The 14,165-nt window shown below is 40.3% G+C and overlaps 2 protein-coding genes across 2 annotated transcripts; both read right to left on the bottom strand.

Annotated features, from left to right (window-relative positions):
* Positions 1-249: 249 nt before the first annotated feature.
* On the bottom strand, positions 250-3,799 carry sf3b4 (splicing factor 3b, subunit 4). Its single transcript, XM_018698102.2, has 6 exons — positions 3,718-3,799; positions 2,741-2,869; positions 2,107-2,649; positions 1,590-1,760; positions 1,334-1,495; positions 250-598 (listed from the first exon to the last, which is right to left on the bottom strand). The coding sequence occupies exons 1-6, from the start codon at positions 3,749-3,751 to the stop codon at positions 426-428; spliced, it is 1,212 nt and encodes a 403-aa protein (XP_018553618.1). The 5' UTR covers positions 3,752-3,799; the 3' UTR covers positions 250-425.
* A 259-nt stretch (positions 3,800-4,058) lies between these two features.
* Positions 4,059-13,081, bottom strand: lix1l (limb and CNS expressed 1 like). The gene is made up of 6 exons (XM_018698086.2): positions 12,385-13,081; positions 9,384-9,547; positions 9,021-9,161; positions 8,016-8,111; positions 7,630-7,707; positions 4,059-7,055 (listed from the first exon to the last, which is right to left on the bottom strand). Exons 1-6 carry the CDS (start codon positions 12,722-12,724, stop codon positions 6,804-6,806), a joined length of 1,071 nt encoding a protein of 356 aa, XP_018553602.1. The 5' UTR covers positions 12,725-13,081; the 3' UTR covers positions 4,059-6,803.
* Positions 13,082-14,165: the final 1,084 nt, after the last annotated feature.

The following is a 14,165-nucleotide window of genomic DNA, read 5'->3' as shown; positions in this document are numbered from 1 at the left end:
AGCACACTGATGCCACTCAGCAGTGAAACCTGTTATTTTGAATGTGTTACTGGTTGGGTATTGACCTAAAGAAGGCCCCGTAGATGACCTAGGTATCTGCTTAACTTCTCATCTCTTGTTTAGTACAAACAATTAAAGCAAAATTTTTATATTTTTATTCAAAGGGTAGGAAATTTGACCCGCTATGTGCTGTTCTGCAAAAATAAAAATGACCATTAAGTGATATTTAAGGTGAGAATACGTCCAAAATTTGTACTAAAAACTTTATTCATCGAGGGTCCTTCATCTGTACAATGACCCAGAAAAAAAAACAAAAAACAAACAGGTGGTTAAATTATTCTCACTATTACAAATTTGAGTAGATCTAAAGATGTTAAAAAAAAAAAAAAAAAAAAGCGAGCCTGTTTCTGCCATCCTGAGATGGATTACGGTGGCATTGGTGCTCTCATAGGAACACGTGGTGGGGCACCAGGGGGCCTTGGCGGCATTGGTGGTCCTCTCTGGAAACCAAAAGGTGGTGGACGAGGAGGACCGGCACCGTAGCCAGGTGGAGGCATGGGAGGAGGCGGTCCTCTCATACCTGGAGGCACAGGTGGACCTGAGAGCGATAAAGAGGGGTCCACAAAATTAACCACAATGAACAATATTTTGGCATTCAGGAATCATAATATAGGTGTTCTGTGATCTCTCGTCTATGGCACTCTTATGTTTGAAAATAATAAACAAGCTCTGTCAATGCCGCTGCTGCTTTTATGCAATGAAATACCTCAAAAGAGGAGGAGGAGGAGATAGATGAAAAGGAGCTTGAGCTGTGGTAAACGTGTTCTACATTGTGAGAATTTGGGCCCAAATTTCTGATTTCTGGCATTTTCAACAATTCAGGACCAACATTTAGACACTGTGACCATTTTTGATCACCAACGCCCTACGTCAGCCATTAACAGACCTGTCTCATCTATGTCTTGTCTGATACAGATCTACCATTTTTGATAGAGACGATTGTTAACTGTTTCATCTTTTCAGCATTTTTTAATCATGGCTAAATCGTCCTGTAAGAATTCACTGCACTGATATGTCCCAGAAACAAAATTAGCTTCATCAATAGAAGGTATGCCCACGGTAGCTAATATGTCATGGTAGTCATGGCAACATGGGTACGTGTCAATACCACAAATGATTAAATCTACAGTTATTGACACTTCAGTTGTTCTTTTACAGACAACACTGCACAGAGTCAATTATAAAATGAAAAGCATTTTTCTCTCACATGACAGAGCTAGTGTTTGTGAGAAGAAGAGACTTTTATTTGACAACAAAGAGCCATGATGCTCACCCATGGGGGGTCCATATGGTGCTCTGGGTGGCATGCCCATGGGCGGGGGTGGGGGCATGCCAGGGGGAGGCGGCGCCCGTGGTTGATTTGATCCTGGAGGAGCAGGAGGTGGAGGCACCATGCCAGGAGGAGCAGGCGGGGGCATGGGCATCTGAGGCATACCTGAGTGATGGAAACAATACATTTTTCATTTGTTACTTTGTCAATATGCTGTTGTGTAACTTTCCACTTGTCTTAAGCATTAACAAGCTGTAACCTGGATGCATGTTGGCAGGAGGGAAGGGTGGTGGTCCAGGTGGAGGTCCGCCTCCGCCACCCTGTGGGCCCGGTGTCCCTGCGTTCGGAGGCATGGGCATATTGGGGGGCATCGCTGGAGGCATTGATCCCGGGGGAGGAACAGGAGGGAAAGCACCAGGAGGTGGCATGCCTGCACAGAAACAAGATGTGTTTACAATTTAAGCAATAATTTCATATTGTGTGCGTGCGGAAAGTCAAGCTGTTTGACTAATTAGTTAAATACTCCAGTCATCATAGCCATTTGTCAGCAGTCATGTTCAGTTTTAGTTTCATCACTCAAGATTAAATTAAATCAATCTCATTACCACCTACTGAGACAAAAGATGCATGCCTGTATATGTAATACAAGACAAACACACCAACATCACTGATTACAACTGTGCACTTAAATAAAGTACAGCAGATAATAAGAGAGCCAATAGACATCTCTGACTCTCTAACATCTGTTCTGTGTAACCACGCTCCTCCAGTCATACCTGGCATGGGCATCCCAGCTCCCAGCGTGGTGAGGACCGGTGTCGGAGCGCTGGGTGGTGGGGGAGCGTCTGCAAACAGCTGGTGAGGTCTGTCTGCCTGGGAGAGGGGGTTCTGTGCAGCCAGGAGTCGCTCTGCGGCCGAGCCGTGTCGCTCTCCTTTGGAATCCTTCTTGAAGGCGTACGACACTGTGATGGGCCTGTTGCAGAGGTACTGGCCGTTCATGGCCTCAATAGCTGCATCAGACGCATCAAAGCTGGCGAAATTGATGAAAGCATAACCTTTGGAGTTGCCGGTGTCTGGGTCCCGCATGATCTTTGGCGTCTGGAGGATCACACCAAAGGCGCTGAATGTGTCGTAGAGCAGTTTCTCATCGATCTCCGGGTCCAGGTTACCAATGAAGATGTTCGCACCCACATCCAAGTTTTTGTTGTGCGCTGAGGCCTTATTAACTCGAATTGGTTTTCCATAGAGCTTTATCATATTCATGATTTTGATGGCATAGTCAGCATCCTCCTCACTAAGGAACTCCACAAAGCCATAGCCTGAAGAGAAAGAAAAAAGTCAGCTCTATGATAAAGAGATGAGCTGCTGCCTTGGTAATCACAGTTTTAGGTCATAATAGCTGATACTCACCCTGGTGTTGACCAGTTACCCTGTCTTTGGGCATGTGTGTGTTGACCACAGGACCAGCCTGCAGGAAAAGCTCCCATAGTAACGGCTCTGACACTTTCTCATCCAAGCCGCCCACATACACAGTGGCATCTGAACAAGAGAAAGAGATAAGGATTTGAGATCATTTTTGGCATTATGACCCTGATCTTCACAACATCTACCCTATTGGGATTACAGAATGACATCAACATTAATCTAAATGATCGAAATAATAACACAGCACTACTTCTTACTAGTTTTGAAGTCGCCCAGAACATTGTCTCGTTCTGTTATAATAATAAATAATGTGGCTTTTTTGTTTTAAAAGCCTGTAACGGAGGCCAAATGATAAGCTTGTGTGACATTTCTGACACTTGAATGAAACGGACAATGTAAAACTATCTCTTTGAGATTCTAACCATACATCCCATTTATAACTTTGACAAATGTTATATAAAAGTACTGAAAACTAGACTTTTGCGACAGAGCGATCTCTAAATAGTGCGAGAAACAACGTGTGGTAATTTGTTTGGTCAACCTCATCGTAGACTTTTGTCACAGACTCACAGACTAGCTGTTAGTTCTGTTAGCTTGATCGGCTAACTGCTAGCCACCGTAACGATAGCTATGCTTCTAATACGCTGGGAACAATGGCCGCCACAATGAAGAAATTCAATCAAAAAATCAGCTCCATGTGTGGCTTCCTCTGCAGCAAGCATATAAGAAGAATTAAAGTAACTGAATTTGACGTGTGGAGTTAAATTAGCGGCAAGACAAGCTAACGACAACTGAACACTTCCATGTGATCAGCCGGTTGTTTACCACACTAACTGTGAGCTAACCAGGCGACCACCGGCACGCAACAAAACAGAGTGGAGAGTTTAAGGATGTAACTCATAAGCAAATTCAAAAATTACCAAATCACAAAGCTGAGACGTGCATATTTATTGTGCAATTACCTTGGTTTCTTTCTGAAATTGGTCCCGCTGCCATGTTGAATGAACAACGGAGGGCGAGCGTCGTACACGGAAGCCCCGCCTCTTCCTGCGCTGCGTACCGGAGGCGGAAGTTATTTTTAAAAAATAAAATAAAATAGCTATTATACTTCAAATGATTTCTTAGAAACGGTCAATTTTCTTATTTTTAAGTCAGCAATCTATCAACAACCACACACGTGGAGATAAATTTACTGTGTATATACATATAACCATGGTCAATTATTATGTATTTACTACAACATAGGTGTGGTTATTCATCCTTGTACTAAAAGCAACATAACAAGTGACATGACACATTAATAAACTATTTGTATCAGGCAATTTATTACATCATATAAATCTACTAAAAGTATAAACATGGAATACAAAATGTTCATAGAAAATACATACAATAAGGGCCTTCAGAAACACTTAAAAAACAATACTGTATAGAATATGAAACATATAAAAACAGAACTTAATCAACACATCATGCATCAAAGCAAAAACATGAAAAGCCCTACCTTTTTTTATAAAATGGATAGCAAAAAAAATATACTGTTTTAAAAAAGCCTTCATTGATAATGATCACACAGAAAGGTCAAAGGCATTGGTAGAGAAAGAGAGCTCTGAGATTAATGGCTTGTGGTCAAAAGTCACACACATAATAAGCATCTAAATTAGCACAAAACCACATAATTCAAGATCTCCAGCCTCATTCCTATAACCAGCCCATCTGAACACTTGTTGAGTTTTTCTCATTAATTACATTTCAGGTTTAGCATGAGCGCATCGGCAGTACATCGGTATATGTTCTTGAGATGGATTTAAAATCATTTCATGGGACGATAACAGTCTGTTGTTTAGACTCTTGGAGCTTGATTATTTCAAAATGTAAAGTGAAAAGGGAAACATGAGATTAATGAGGCTGGATTCAAGCTGCAGAATTGTGAGGTCAAAGTGTGCACAAGATAAGTTCAACTGTCTATTTTAATAATTCAGTATTTACTAAAGAGCGCTGCAGGGTCTTTGCCAAGAGGACAAAATTACTTAAAAACATTTTTCTACTGGTGCTGCACACATATTTTGCGAGCCGAGTACCAAACCAACAATATATAATGGTTATAAATGTATACCAAAGGTAGTAAGATTTAATAAATCCTTCATAACAACATATTAAGGTATCGTAACAGTAATATAGCATGTAATGTATATCACCATCTAAGACAAAAGACTTAAAGCAGAGTAGCTCCATCTTTTAAAGACCCCATTAAATGAAATTTTATGGGTCTAACCATTGCATGCTACCAATTTCATAAAGGCACAATGATCCCAGAGAAGAGAAACAGCAATAGAATTAAAATGAATTAATCTGTCTTTAATCATACTACATTCATGCTTCTTTTGTTTTAGTTTTTTTTTTTAATTGCAGTCTCATTAAATTTTCTGTAATCAGTTTCTGATGTCGACAATCCAACATTCAGCAGCAGCACGAGCCCTCCTGCTGTTTAACTTGCATAACTCGCTGCCCACATTTCCTTCCAACCAGAGCTGCACATTATCAATTAAACTCTCACTTCCATTACATGGGGTCTTTAAAAGGCTACTTGTTGAAATACCTTCATTCTTATAATGTAATAAAATAAATTTTAGACAGACAGGGAAATATAAGGATATCACATTTACAGTATAAAGAAATCAGGTCCTTCAACATAAAATATTTCAAAGGTGATAAGTGCCAGTTACATACACTGTTTTTAGCTCCGCTAACAAACCAAATTCTGCTTCCAATATCTCAAAAAACATAAACCACAAGCGCTGGTGCTGCTTTGACAATGACTCACACATGACTCACACATGGTGAATCAGCTTGTTAAAAAAAACAAACTTCATTTCAACAAGAAATCCTTCTGCTCAATTTTTTCTGCCTTCACCACTGTGTGGCTTTTTTTTTTGTTGTTTTTGTTTTTGCTTCACTTACATTTAAGTCTACCAAGCACCAACTCTTTTGATCTCCTCTAGCTGAACCACATGACACAACCTGTCTCACAAGAGTTAATTCTAGAGCTTAAACAACATTGTTTTGCGGGTCCTTTAGTTGAGAGCACACTGAAAATATACATTCAGCTAGTGTCATGGTCGCCAAGCATACAATAAGGGCTAATATAACTGTTAAAGCCTTCACAAACAAAAACAAAGCAAAAAAAAAAAAAAAAAGATGGTTCACTAACTGATTTTTCAAAAAACCTGAGCTGCTGTCAGAGTGATCAGTCCCCTGCTGACATTTCTGCAAAGTACCCACCACTTTTTTTTTCTTTTTTCTTTTTTTTTTTACATAAGCCATTAAGTATTTTTCAATGCTTACTGGAACAGTCACATACTTGCATTATATTCTCATTACAACTGGTAGGATAAGGTTTATGGAAAACCTCATTGTGATGTGCTGACATTATATGTCATCTTTTAATCCCCTTTATTGCTGTTTTTGCTGTTCCTCCGGTAATAATTGACTGTTTATTAGTGGACACAAGGTACTTGCTATCAGGGTTTAAAGACAGTGAGAGAAAGTTTCAGTTCTGGTATGTGCTCTCTTTTGCTACTTGTTACCATATCGACCACAATACTAGTAAATTAACACACCCGAAACATTAAAGAAACACACTAGTCTGACTTTAAAATGATCTTTACCTCATATGTGTTTGGTTTGTTGGGTCATATTTACCTCATGACCTGTACATTCACTGATGAAAGGCAGGTTTTGTTTGTTGTATGAAATAAAGAAAGAAAAATGTAAACCCCAGTAAGCTGGTATGCCAAGCACATTTACAGGTATTTTTTAAAAAAGCACTGTTATCCTGTATAATCACTAGGCACAAAGAGGTAACGGCTATAGCGGCAAGTTGTCTGTTTTATGGACGGATGTGCATACTATAAAATCAAGGCCTGATTACCTGGTCCTCATAACGAAACACAAGATACAAAACCTAATGAATCATCTTTACCTCTATGAAATGTTCAATACTGTTACCAGGAATCCTAGTGTGAAGGCATGTTTCCACACGCTACGTTTAGTGTGACGGCAGGGTGGCAGTGTTGGCTGCGCTGAGCTGACCCACAGCTAACATCAGGATGTCTTTCTTCTCTTTGTAAAAACGCAGTTCTCTGCCCGCCAGCCTGGCGTCCTCCAGTTCTCGCTCCGTGGAGGCCAGCTCCTGCGCAATGGTGCCTGCTACGCTCTGCTCTCGGTTCACCCAGTCGGCCGCCATCTGAGTGCGCATGTCGTCATCCAGAGCCCGGTGGGAATAGTGAGCCAGCACCTCCTGCAGAGTCAAGCAATATCAAAGAGTCGCAAGTCAGCGTTTGATGGCATAAAGCCCTAGTCCTTGATTAAATATTCTGTCAGTTTTTTGCACTGGGTGTCAACTCTGCATCTAAAGAGATTCCTGTAAATCTTAAGTCATGGCTCAAATGGAAATAAGAGTTGCAGCTTACATTCTTTACATTTAAAATAAAGAATATATAGTATAATATGTCCCATTTGAAGGTTTGCCCATGATGCTTCACATGTCAGATAACCAACCTCGAGGATAAACTAGGCTAAGGTTTTTCATGTAAAAGAAAGTGAGACTAAAGAGAATAAATAAAGCTGAACTAACTAAAATCCCTCTCTAGTGTGCCTGTTTTGCAGCCTGCCACTGTTCTCTTACACTGCTGCTACTCGTGGTAAAAAGAAAAAATGTCTGATCTATCCAGAGCAGTGCTGTTATGCAGAAAAAAGACCCGTCGTATAATTAGTTCACTTAAAAAAAAGACTTAATGTGAAAGCTGAAAACCACAACTGTAGTTGGGATAATTGAACCCAGCTGTGAGATGGGCTTGAATCTCATACAGTACCTGTCGGGAACACTGTCGCTCTCTCATGGCTTTGAGGCTTCCATTCCAGTGCAACAGCTGAAACACAGTCATCAGCTCCTGAACACACAAACACAGCAGGAATATGAGACCAAACTCACATCAGGATGCTCAGTATTTAGTAATGCATGCTGCCTTCAGACATCTCATTTCCGGTTAGATGTTCTAGATTCAAGCTCAGGTCAGTATGCTAGAAAAAAAAAATCTCTTTTAAAACACTTTAAGCTCATCTCATCACATGCAACACAATTAAAGACAGCACCTGGGCTGAGCCTCAAACCTTGCTAATGTTTTCACACTGCTCTGGAGTGTCTGAGTAGCATAAAATGTTAGTTAACACAACACAGACATTCCTGATTTTTACGCACCTGAAACTCCAGCATGGATTTTCCTTTGTTGGACTCGAGCATGAAGCGAAATGCCCCAATTCCCGTGTTAGGGTTGTCAGCCTCTTCTCTGTTTCCCTGGAAACAACAACAAGTAGTTGATGACGGTATACTGTGCTGCTTGACTTATGGACTTTGAGGTCAGCCACAGACACTGAGGACAATTAATATTCTTTTGAGCACACTGATATTTTTAAGGCACCCTGTGGTGTTTTTGACCACTAGTAGCACCATGGAGCTGTGCCTTTGTGAGTTTTGTCCCTGTTTTGTTTGTTCTGGTGCATACACATGATGACTCAATACATATTCCTGCCAATGGTTCCACACTATTCCTCTAATCTACATAAGAAGATTAGAGAAAAACAGAACAGTGCCAGAAAGTAAAGTTCAAATTTATACAAAAAAACAGCTTTGCAAATGTTAATGAGCAAGAAAATACAATCTGCATGTTGATTAAGACTTAAAGATACACTCCATGTTTGTAGTGAGTGATCAAATGTACACAAAAACTTAGTTTACTCCACAGAGTACCTTTTCAGTAGGTCTCTGTCAGGAACATCCTCAATATTTTGCTTTCAGAAATTCTGCTTTTGTAAATAAGTTTTCTTCCTTGAGAGACTTATTGCAGCTGTTTTCAATAAAACTAAATAGGAGCCACCTTGTTAAAAGTGAGTGGGTAAGGGAGCCAGTCCAAGTCACTAATATTTTACTTACTTGTAGCTGCATTGTGCAGAGCTGCAAAGCAACTACTGGATTTCATAAATCAGTGTGCTTTTTCTATGCAGTCTGTAGGAGTTACCCCATACACAATAAGATTATGGCCTATATATTTCTCTCTCTCTCTCTACATATATATATATATATAAATCCATGTACCATGGCACCAGTGTGGAGGTCTAAGAGACTGCAGGAGAGTTTGTATTGCTCCCCACTGACTGGCAGATTTCTACTTAAACACACAACTTTCAGTCATGTATCATAACTTACATTGAAGGAAGCCAGGGCCTCACTCACACTCTTCTCAATGAAGTCATCTGTGATGCGACGAGAGGGATGTTCATTGAAAACAGAGTTCATGAGGGCAATCTTGGCAGCGCTGCGTCTTGCCTCTGCCTTGGTGGGACAGAACTGTCAAACATTGAAGAAAACACGAATTAGCAGTCAGATACAATCAGATATATAGATGTACTGTACAATCAGCCAGTGTTTATGTGGAGCAAAGTTAGCAACAATATGCACCGTTCTTAATTTGCTGTTTTCTGGTCTGGACTTTTATGGAATTATCTTTTTTTTTCCTTATATGAATCAAAGTGTTCCTCCGTCACACAGCAAAAAAAATAGATACTGTACCTGGAAACTTCCGAAGCAGCTGCCTCCTGGAAGACTTACATAGCACACATATGGTGGGCTGTTGGATGGGACCATTTCATAAACAACTAGAGCTCCATTCCGCAGGTCGGCCCCTCTGGTCAGCTTCATCTGCCAAAACTCTTGCAAAGCCTCCACCACGTTTACTAGAAGGAAAAAGACGTAAATAAACTGTCACACTGTGATATATCAACCCCAGCTTTTATCATCAATTTACCAGGGTCACAAATGTTGCGTCCAAAATTATGCACCCCCCCTTGTCTATGGATGTGATGTATGTGTGCTGTGTGTATATGTACATGTGCTTAAATGTTGTTTGTGTTGCAACTGTACAAGCTGTAAAAACAAATACCCTGGACAATAAAGACTGTATCTATCTATCAACTCTATTTACATAAAAAATAAGTGACAGTGCCTTGAAATCTAAATGCTGCTCACAATCAGTTCACATTCACGGTGCCATTAGTCCCTGGTTGTGCTCGACAACATCCTCTCTAAACACAAAGATGGAAAAGGGTGGGGGGAAGGTCATTTCAAGGATGCCAGGGGATTTTCCTGAAAATATTTAGGTGGCTGCCTAGAGGAAATTCTGCATCACCTCAGAGGAGCTGCTTAAAGAAACACACCCATCGACCCTCCACTTTATGCGCTCTCAAGAGAAAGTTACATTCCTGATCTTCCAAGAGGAAACAACAACAAAGAAAAACAGTCAAATCTGCAACTGAGTCATAAATAATCATGTGGGTTTGGGGTCTGCGGGGAGATGTGAGCACGGCCAACATTACCCAGGTCTGATTCGGTTCTGTTACCTCTCAGCTCTGTCCTGCTGAGCTCCCACTGTTTGATACGAAGGGAGGCGGACTGCTTCTCCCTCACACACAGAGTCTGGAGCCCGATCAGTTCGTTTAAAGGCTGCAGCTTTGCCGACCAGAGAAATAGAGGCCTCTGTCGAAAGCATTATCCTGACATCAGATGTATAAATCACTAAACTGCAATCCAAATAATTTTGTTATTGCTCTTGGTGTGTGAAAGTGAAATGCTCGCTATTCTCTTGTTGTTAGCCAAACATAAAGTAATAACTTATGTGCGATTGAAAACAGCAGTTTAAGTGCCACTAACAGATGTTCCCTGTGGGAAAGTTGTGATGCTACTTTCACAAATGATGACATGAATCTATAATGCACAAAATGTATTGTTTATCATAAGTATCCTTCTAACAGTTAAATTACCTAAAACAGAGGCAACCCAAAGGAAACCCAACAAGTTATTTTTGGCCATTTACAGCTTTCAGGACAGTGATAAGATGATGCATTTTGGTCTTTTTTATCAGGCTTTGAGCATTTCCTTAAATATAAAGGACAAAAAGTCAGGAAATATTTGGGAGATAGCAGAGGATGATATATTATATGTGACATTGGTGCTGATCCAGGCTCAGACACACAAAGCAGAAGACACGTGACTTAGACCACTGATCCACCAGAAACATCCGGCCTCCACACTTCTGAGCACAAATCAAGCACAAAAACTTTTCACAAGACTTTGTGTGATCAAGAGTTTGCCAGAGCTGTATTCACCAATGATGCATTTCATTTTCTTACAGTACTCAAGAGAATCAAGTAGTTTCTGGATGCCAACATATTTGAGATAATGTATTGAAAACATTGAGAATTGCATCAAACATGGGAGGAAATAGGGTTTTTTTTTTTAATCATGACTGACAGAATTATTTGTCTTAATTATGTTTTACTGCAAATGAATGTCCTTTAATAGCATAATGATAAATATATCAAAAGAAAGTAGCTAAGCCAAATTACATCCTTATGTGGGTAAAAAATGTTATTGCCAAAAGCCAAAATATGATAGATGTGTTTATTTTTTTGATAATTTATGATAATTTACCTAACATCCCTCTTTCCTCCCCAAGAGTAAATCTCCACACTAGAGCAGCATTAAGCCAAAAATATAGCCAGTCTACAGTCTTTATGTTGCTGCCAATGTTGATGGTGTTAAGGAGCCTAAATGGGATAGAGGAGGAAAGAGGCTGTTAGTCAGAGCACGGGGGGACAATCTTTTGGAAATAAATCCTATTAGCACAGGACAGGAACACTTGTATTAGCTCCAACTGTCAACATTATAGCAGCGTTAGTTTTAAGCATGCCTCTTCCTGTCAGTGTGATGATAAAATGATGAGTGAAAGATGAATAAACAATGACCACCAGGTGATCATTGTCAAATAAACACAAGTAAACAGACAAATAAACACAAGTTTAAGCACAAATCAAATATATTCTCAGAAAATAAATTAAATTCAAGCTTCTTTGTATAAAACCTTGTTGTTATTGTAAACTACATCCATCTGGTACTACTTACTGTGTGTAGTTTGGATTTAATATAATACAGTCATGGTCATATCTGGAAAAATGGATAAACTCCATTTTTACTTATAATAACTTTTTATAGCTTATAACCTGATTTTACAAACATCTTTACTACAGAAAACTTTCCTTTATTAATGTAAAAAATATTCTTTATAGTTTACAGTACATGACCACTATCAAATGAGGAATTTAATGAAGTTAATTTACGGGTACAATAGCTTATTGTTAGTGGATGTAAGCCCCCCGAGCTGTAGTAGTTAATCCTATAATGAAGTGACTGAAGCTATAGCAATGTAAACATCAAAGGAAAACTGACCTCCACAGAGAAACATTATGGTGATATTACATCAGGTGAAAATGACCGTAGGACACGGTGAAACAAGATAAAGTTGGGATTTGAAAATATTGACAATGTGTGGCTAAACATGAACATTACAGGAATGTAGTTTTTGATTTTTGTGTTGCTAATCCACTTCCAAAGAAATGGCGCAGCTAAAAGTGGCTTTCTGCTCTTCAAAACTCCCCTCCCCACGTATAAACAATAACACACACATTAAAATCATTATTTACACATTTAACGGGACATTAACACCACTGCACGTTACCTCTGCCGTAACCTTGTGTGTGTTTGGCGAAGCTGCGGACCACAGCCTCCACCGCCTCCTTCAGCACCGCCGGGTTCCCCGGGTTACAGTGGCCGGTAGCCCCCGGCCCCAGCCCCGCTCCGACACCGCCGTACAGGCTGTGGAGCTGCAGCGGAGGCGGCGGCGGGGGAGGCCCGGATGAGGCGGCCAGGGAGGCCGGGGAGGGCAGCAGCGGCGCGATGGGAACTGTAACCCCGGGCCGGAGAGAGGAGCGGAGGGTCCCGGTCGGACCTGAACCGAATCCAATCCCTGGCTGTAGCCTCTGAGGGCGGATACTGTCCGGGATAACGTTAGATTCCATTGTCCAAACGTAACGTCTGCGAACTCCGGGTCTGGAGGAAATCTGCACCGATCAACCCGACGGTTTCAGGCTCAAACGCGGTGTCTGAGAGCTGAATGAACAAAGTGTGAGCTGGCTTTTGTCAATCACAGCCAAAAGAAGTACTTAGCCGATGTTCCTTCGACACATAACACTGCTGCTATGCATCCTCACTCTCTGGATTAGACTGCGGGATTGTCAGTCAAGTGATGCATTCAATGACTCCCGGTATTTTCTTGCCTCTGATGTAAAGGACCAACACACCAGTATTTTTCACGTTTCAGCCATTTATGTCTGTGGATTTCAGACCATTAGCTACATCTTAAACAACTATACGGTAATTTTAGCTATTGTATGCCTTGTTCTAGGCATGTCATGTGTATTTGTGTGTTCATCATCTGAGTATGTTATAGATAGATTGTAATGTTTACAGTGATAAAGCGTGTTGTTTTAAGCGTAATATATCTTTTTCTTATTTAGCAAGTTGTTTAGTCTGACACAGCCTTCTCTCATTCTGCATACATTCTGCAGTTTTGCTGTTGTTATTTCTGTCCATTTTATATAAATTGTGTTTATTGCTTTAAAAAGGGACTCCAATGGCACAGATTTTTTCAAATTTGCTAAATTTTATGTTGTTTTTTTATTGTGTTTTACTCTCTTTGGAATGGGAGATCTAAGAATACAGGGTGCTGAATACTGTACATATTATGAATCCCTTTGAAGGAAATGTGAAGTATTGGGCTATATAAACAAAACTGACATGACTTATAAGAGCCAGTGAAGTTTTGGCTGTGTTGTGATGAACTGAAATATACAGCCAGTTGTCTCTAATGACTATTAGAAACTCACTGGTTAGTGATGGAAGATGCAATGCTTCTAAAAATGAACCAACAAAAAGCAAATGGAACTACATGGCAGTCTGCTGCAGCTAGCAGATATTTGTGCTAGATGCTTATACTGCTACTTTAAAAAACCAGTAGAGTATTGTTTGGGTCTGTTATATACTTCCCCAGAGGCAAGTCAATATGGTTGCACTTTTCGCAGAACCTGTGCTGCAGTGGCTGAACAAAAAGTGGGAAATGTCTCCGCAATTTCACCATCAAAAAGTCGCAGTTTTACTCTATGGTATGAAATTTGTCAAGTTATTGTCATATATCCAACATTGTCTGTGGAGCATGAAGGCAGCAGTGGAAAGTCAAGAGAAATATCAAGCCAAGAAATCTGAGCCTCCTCTGTTCTCCTCTGGCACCGACAGAGAACAACTACAGTGTGGGCTTACAGCTCCAGCTCTGCAGCCTGAAGCATGTGATTAAAACTTGGAAGCAGAATAACTCAGTTTAGTCAATAAGAAGGCAGGAGGAAAAAAAGATGTTACTTCTTTGAAACAAGCAAACACATAATGAAAAGTACATAGCTATTGGGT

Source organism: Lates calcarifer, linkage group LG3 (assembly GCF_001640805.2).
Source record: "Lates calcarifer isolate ASB-BC8 linkage group LG3, TLL_Latcal_v3, whole genome shotgun sequence".
Lineage (NCBI taxonomy): Eukaryota > Metazoa > Chordata > Actinopteri > Centropomidae > Lates > Lates calcarifer.
Note: the sequence above shows the minus strand (reverse complement) of the source record. Positions and strands in the feature narration are given on the sequence as shown.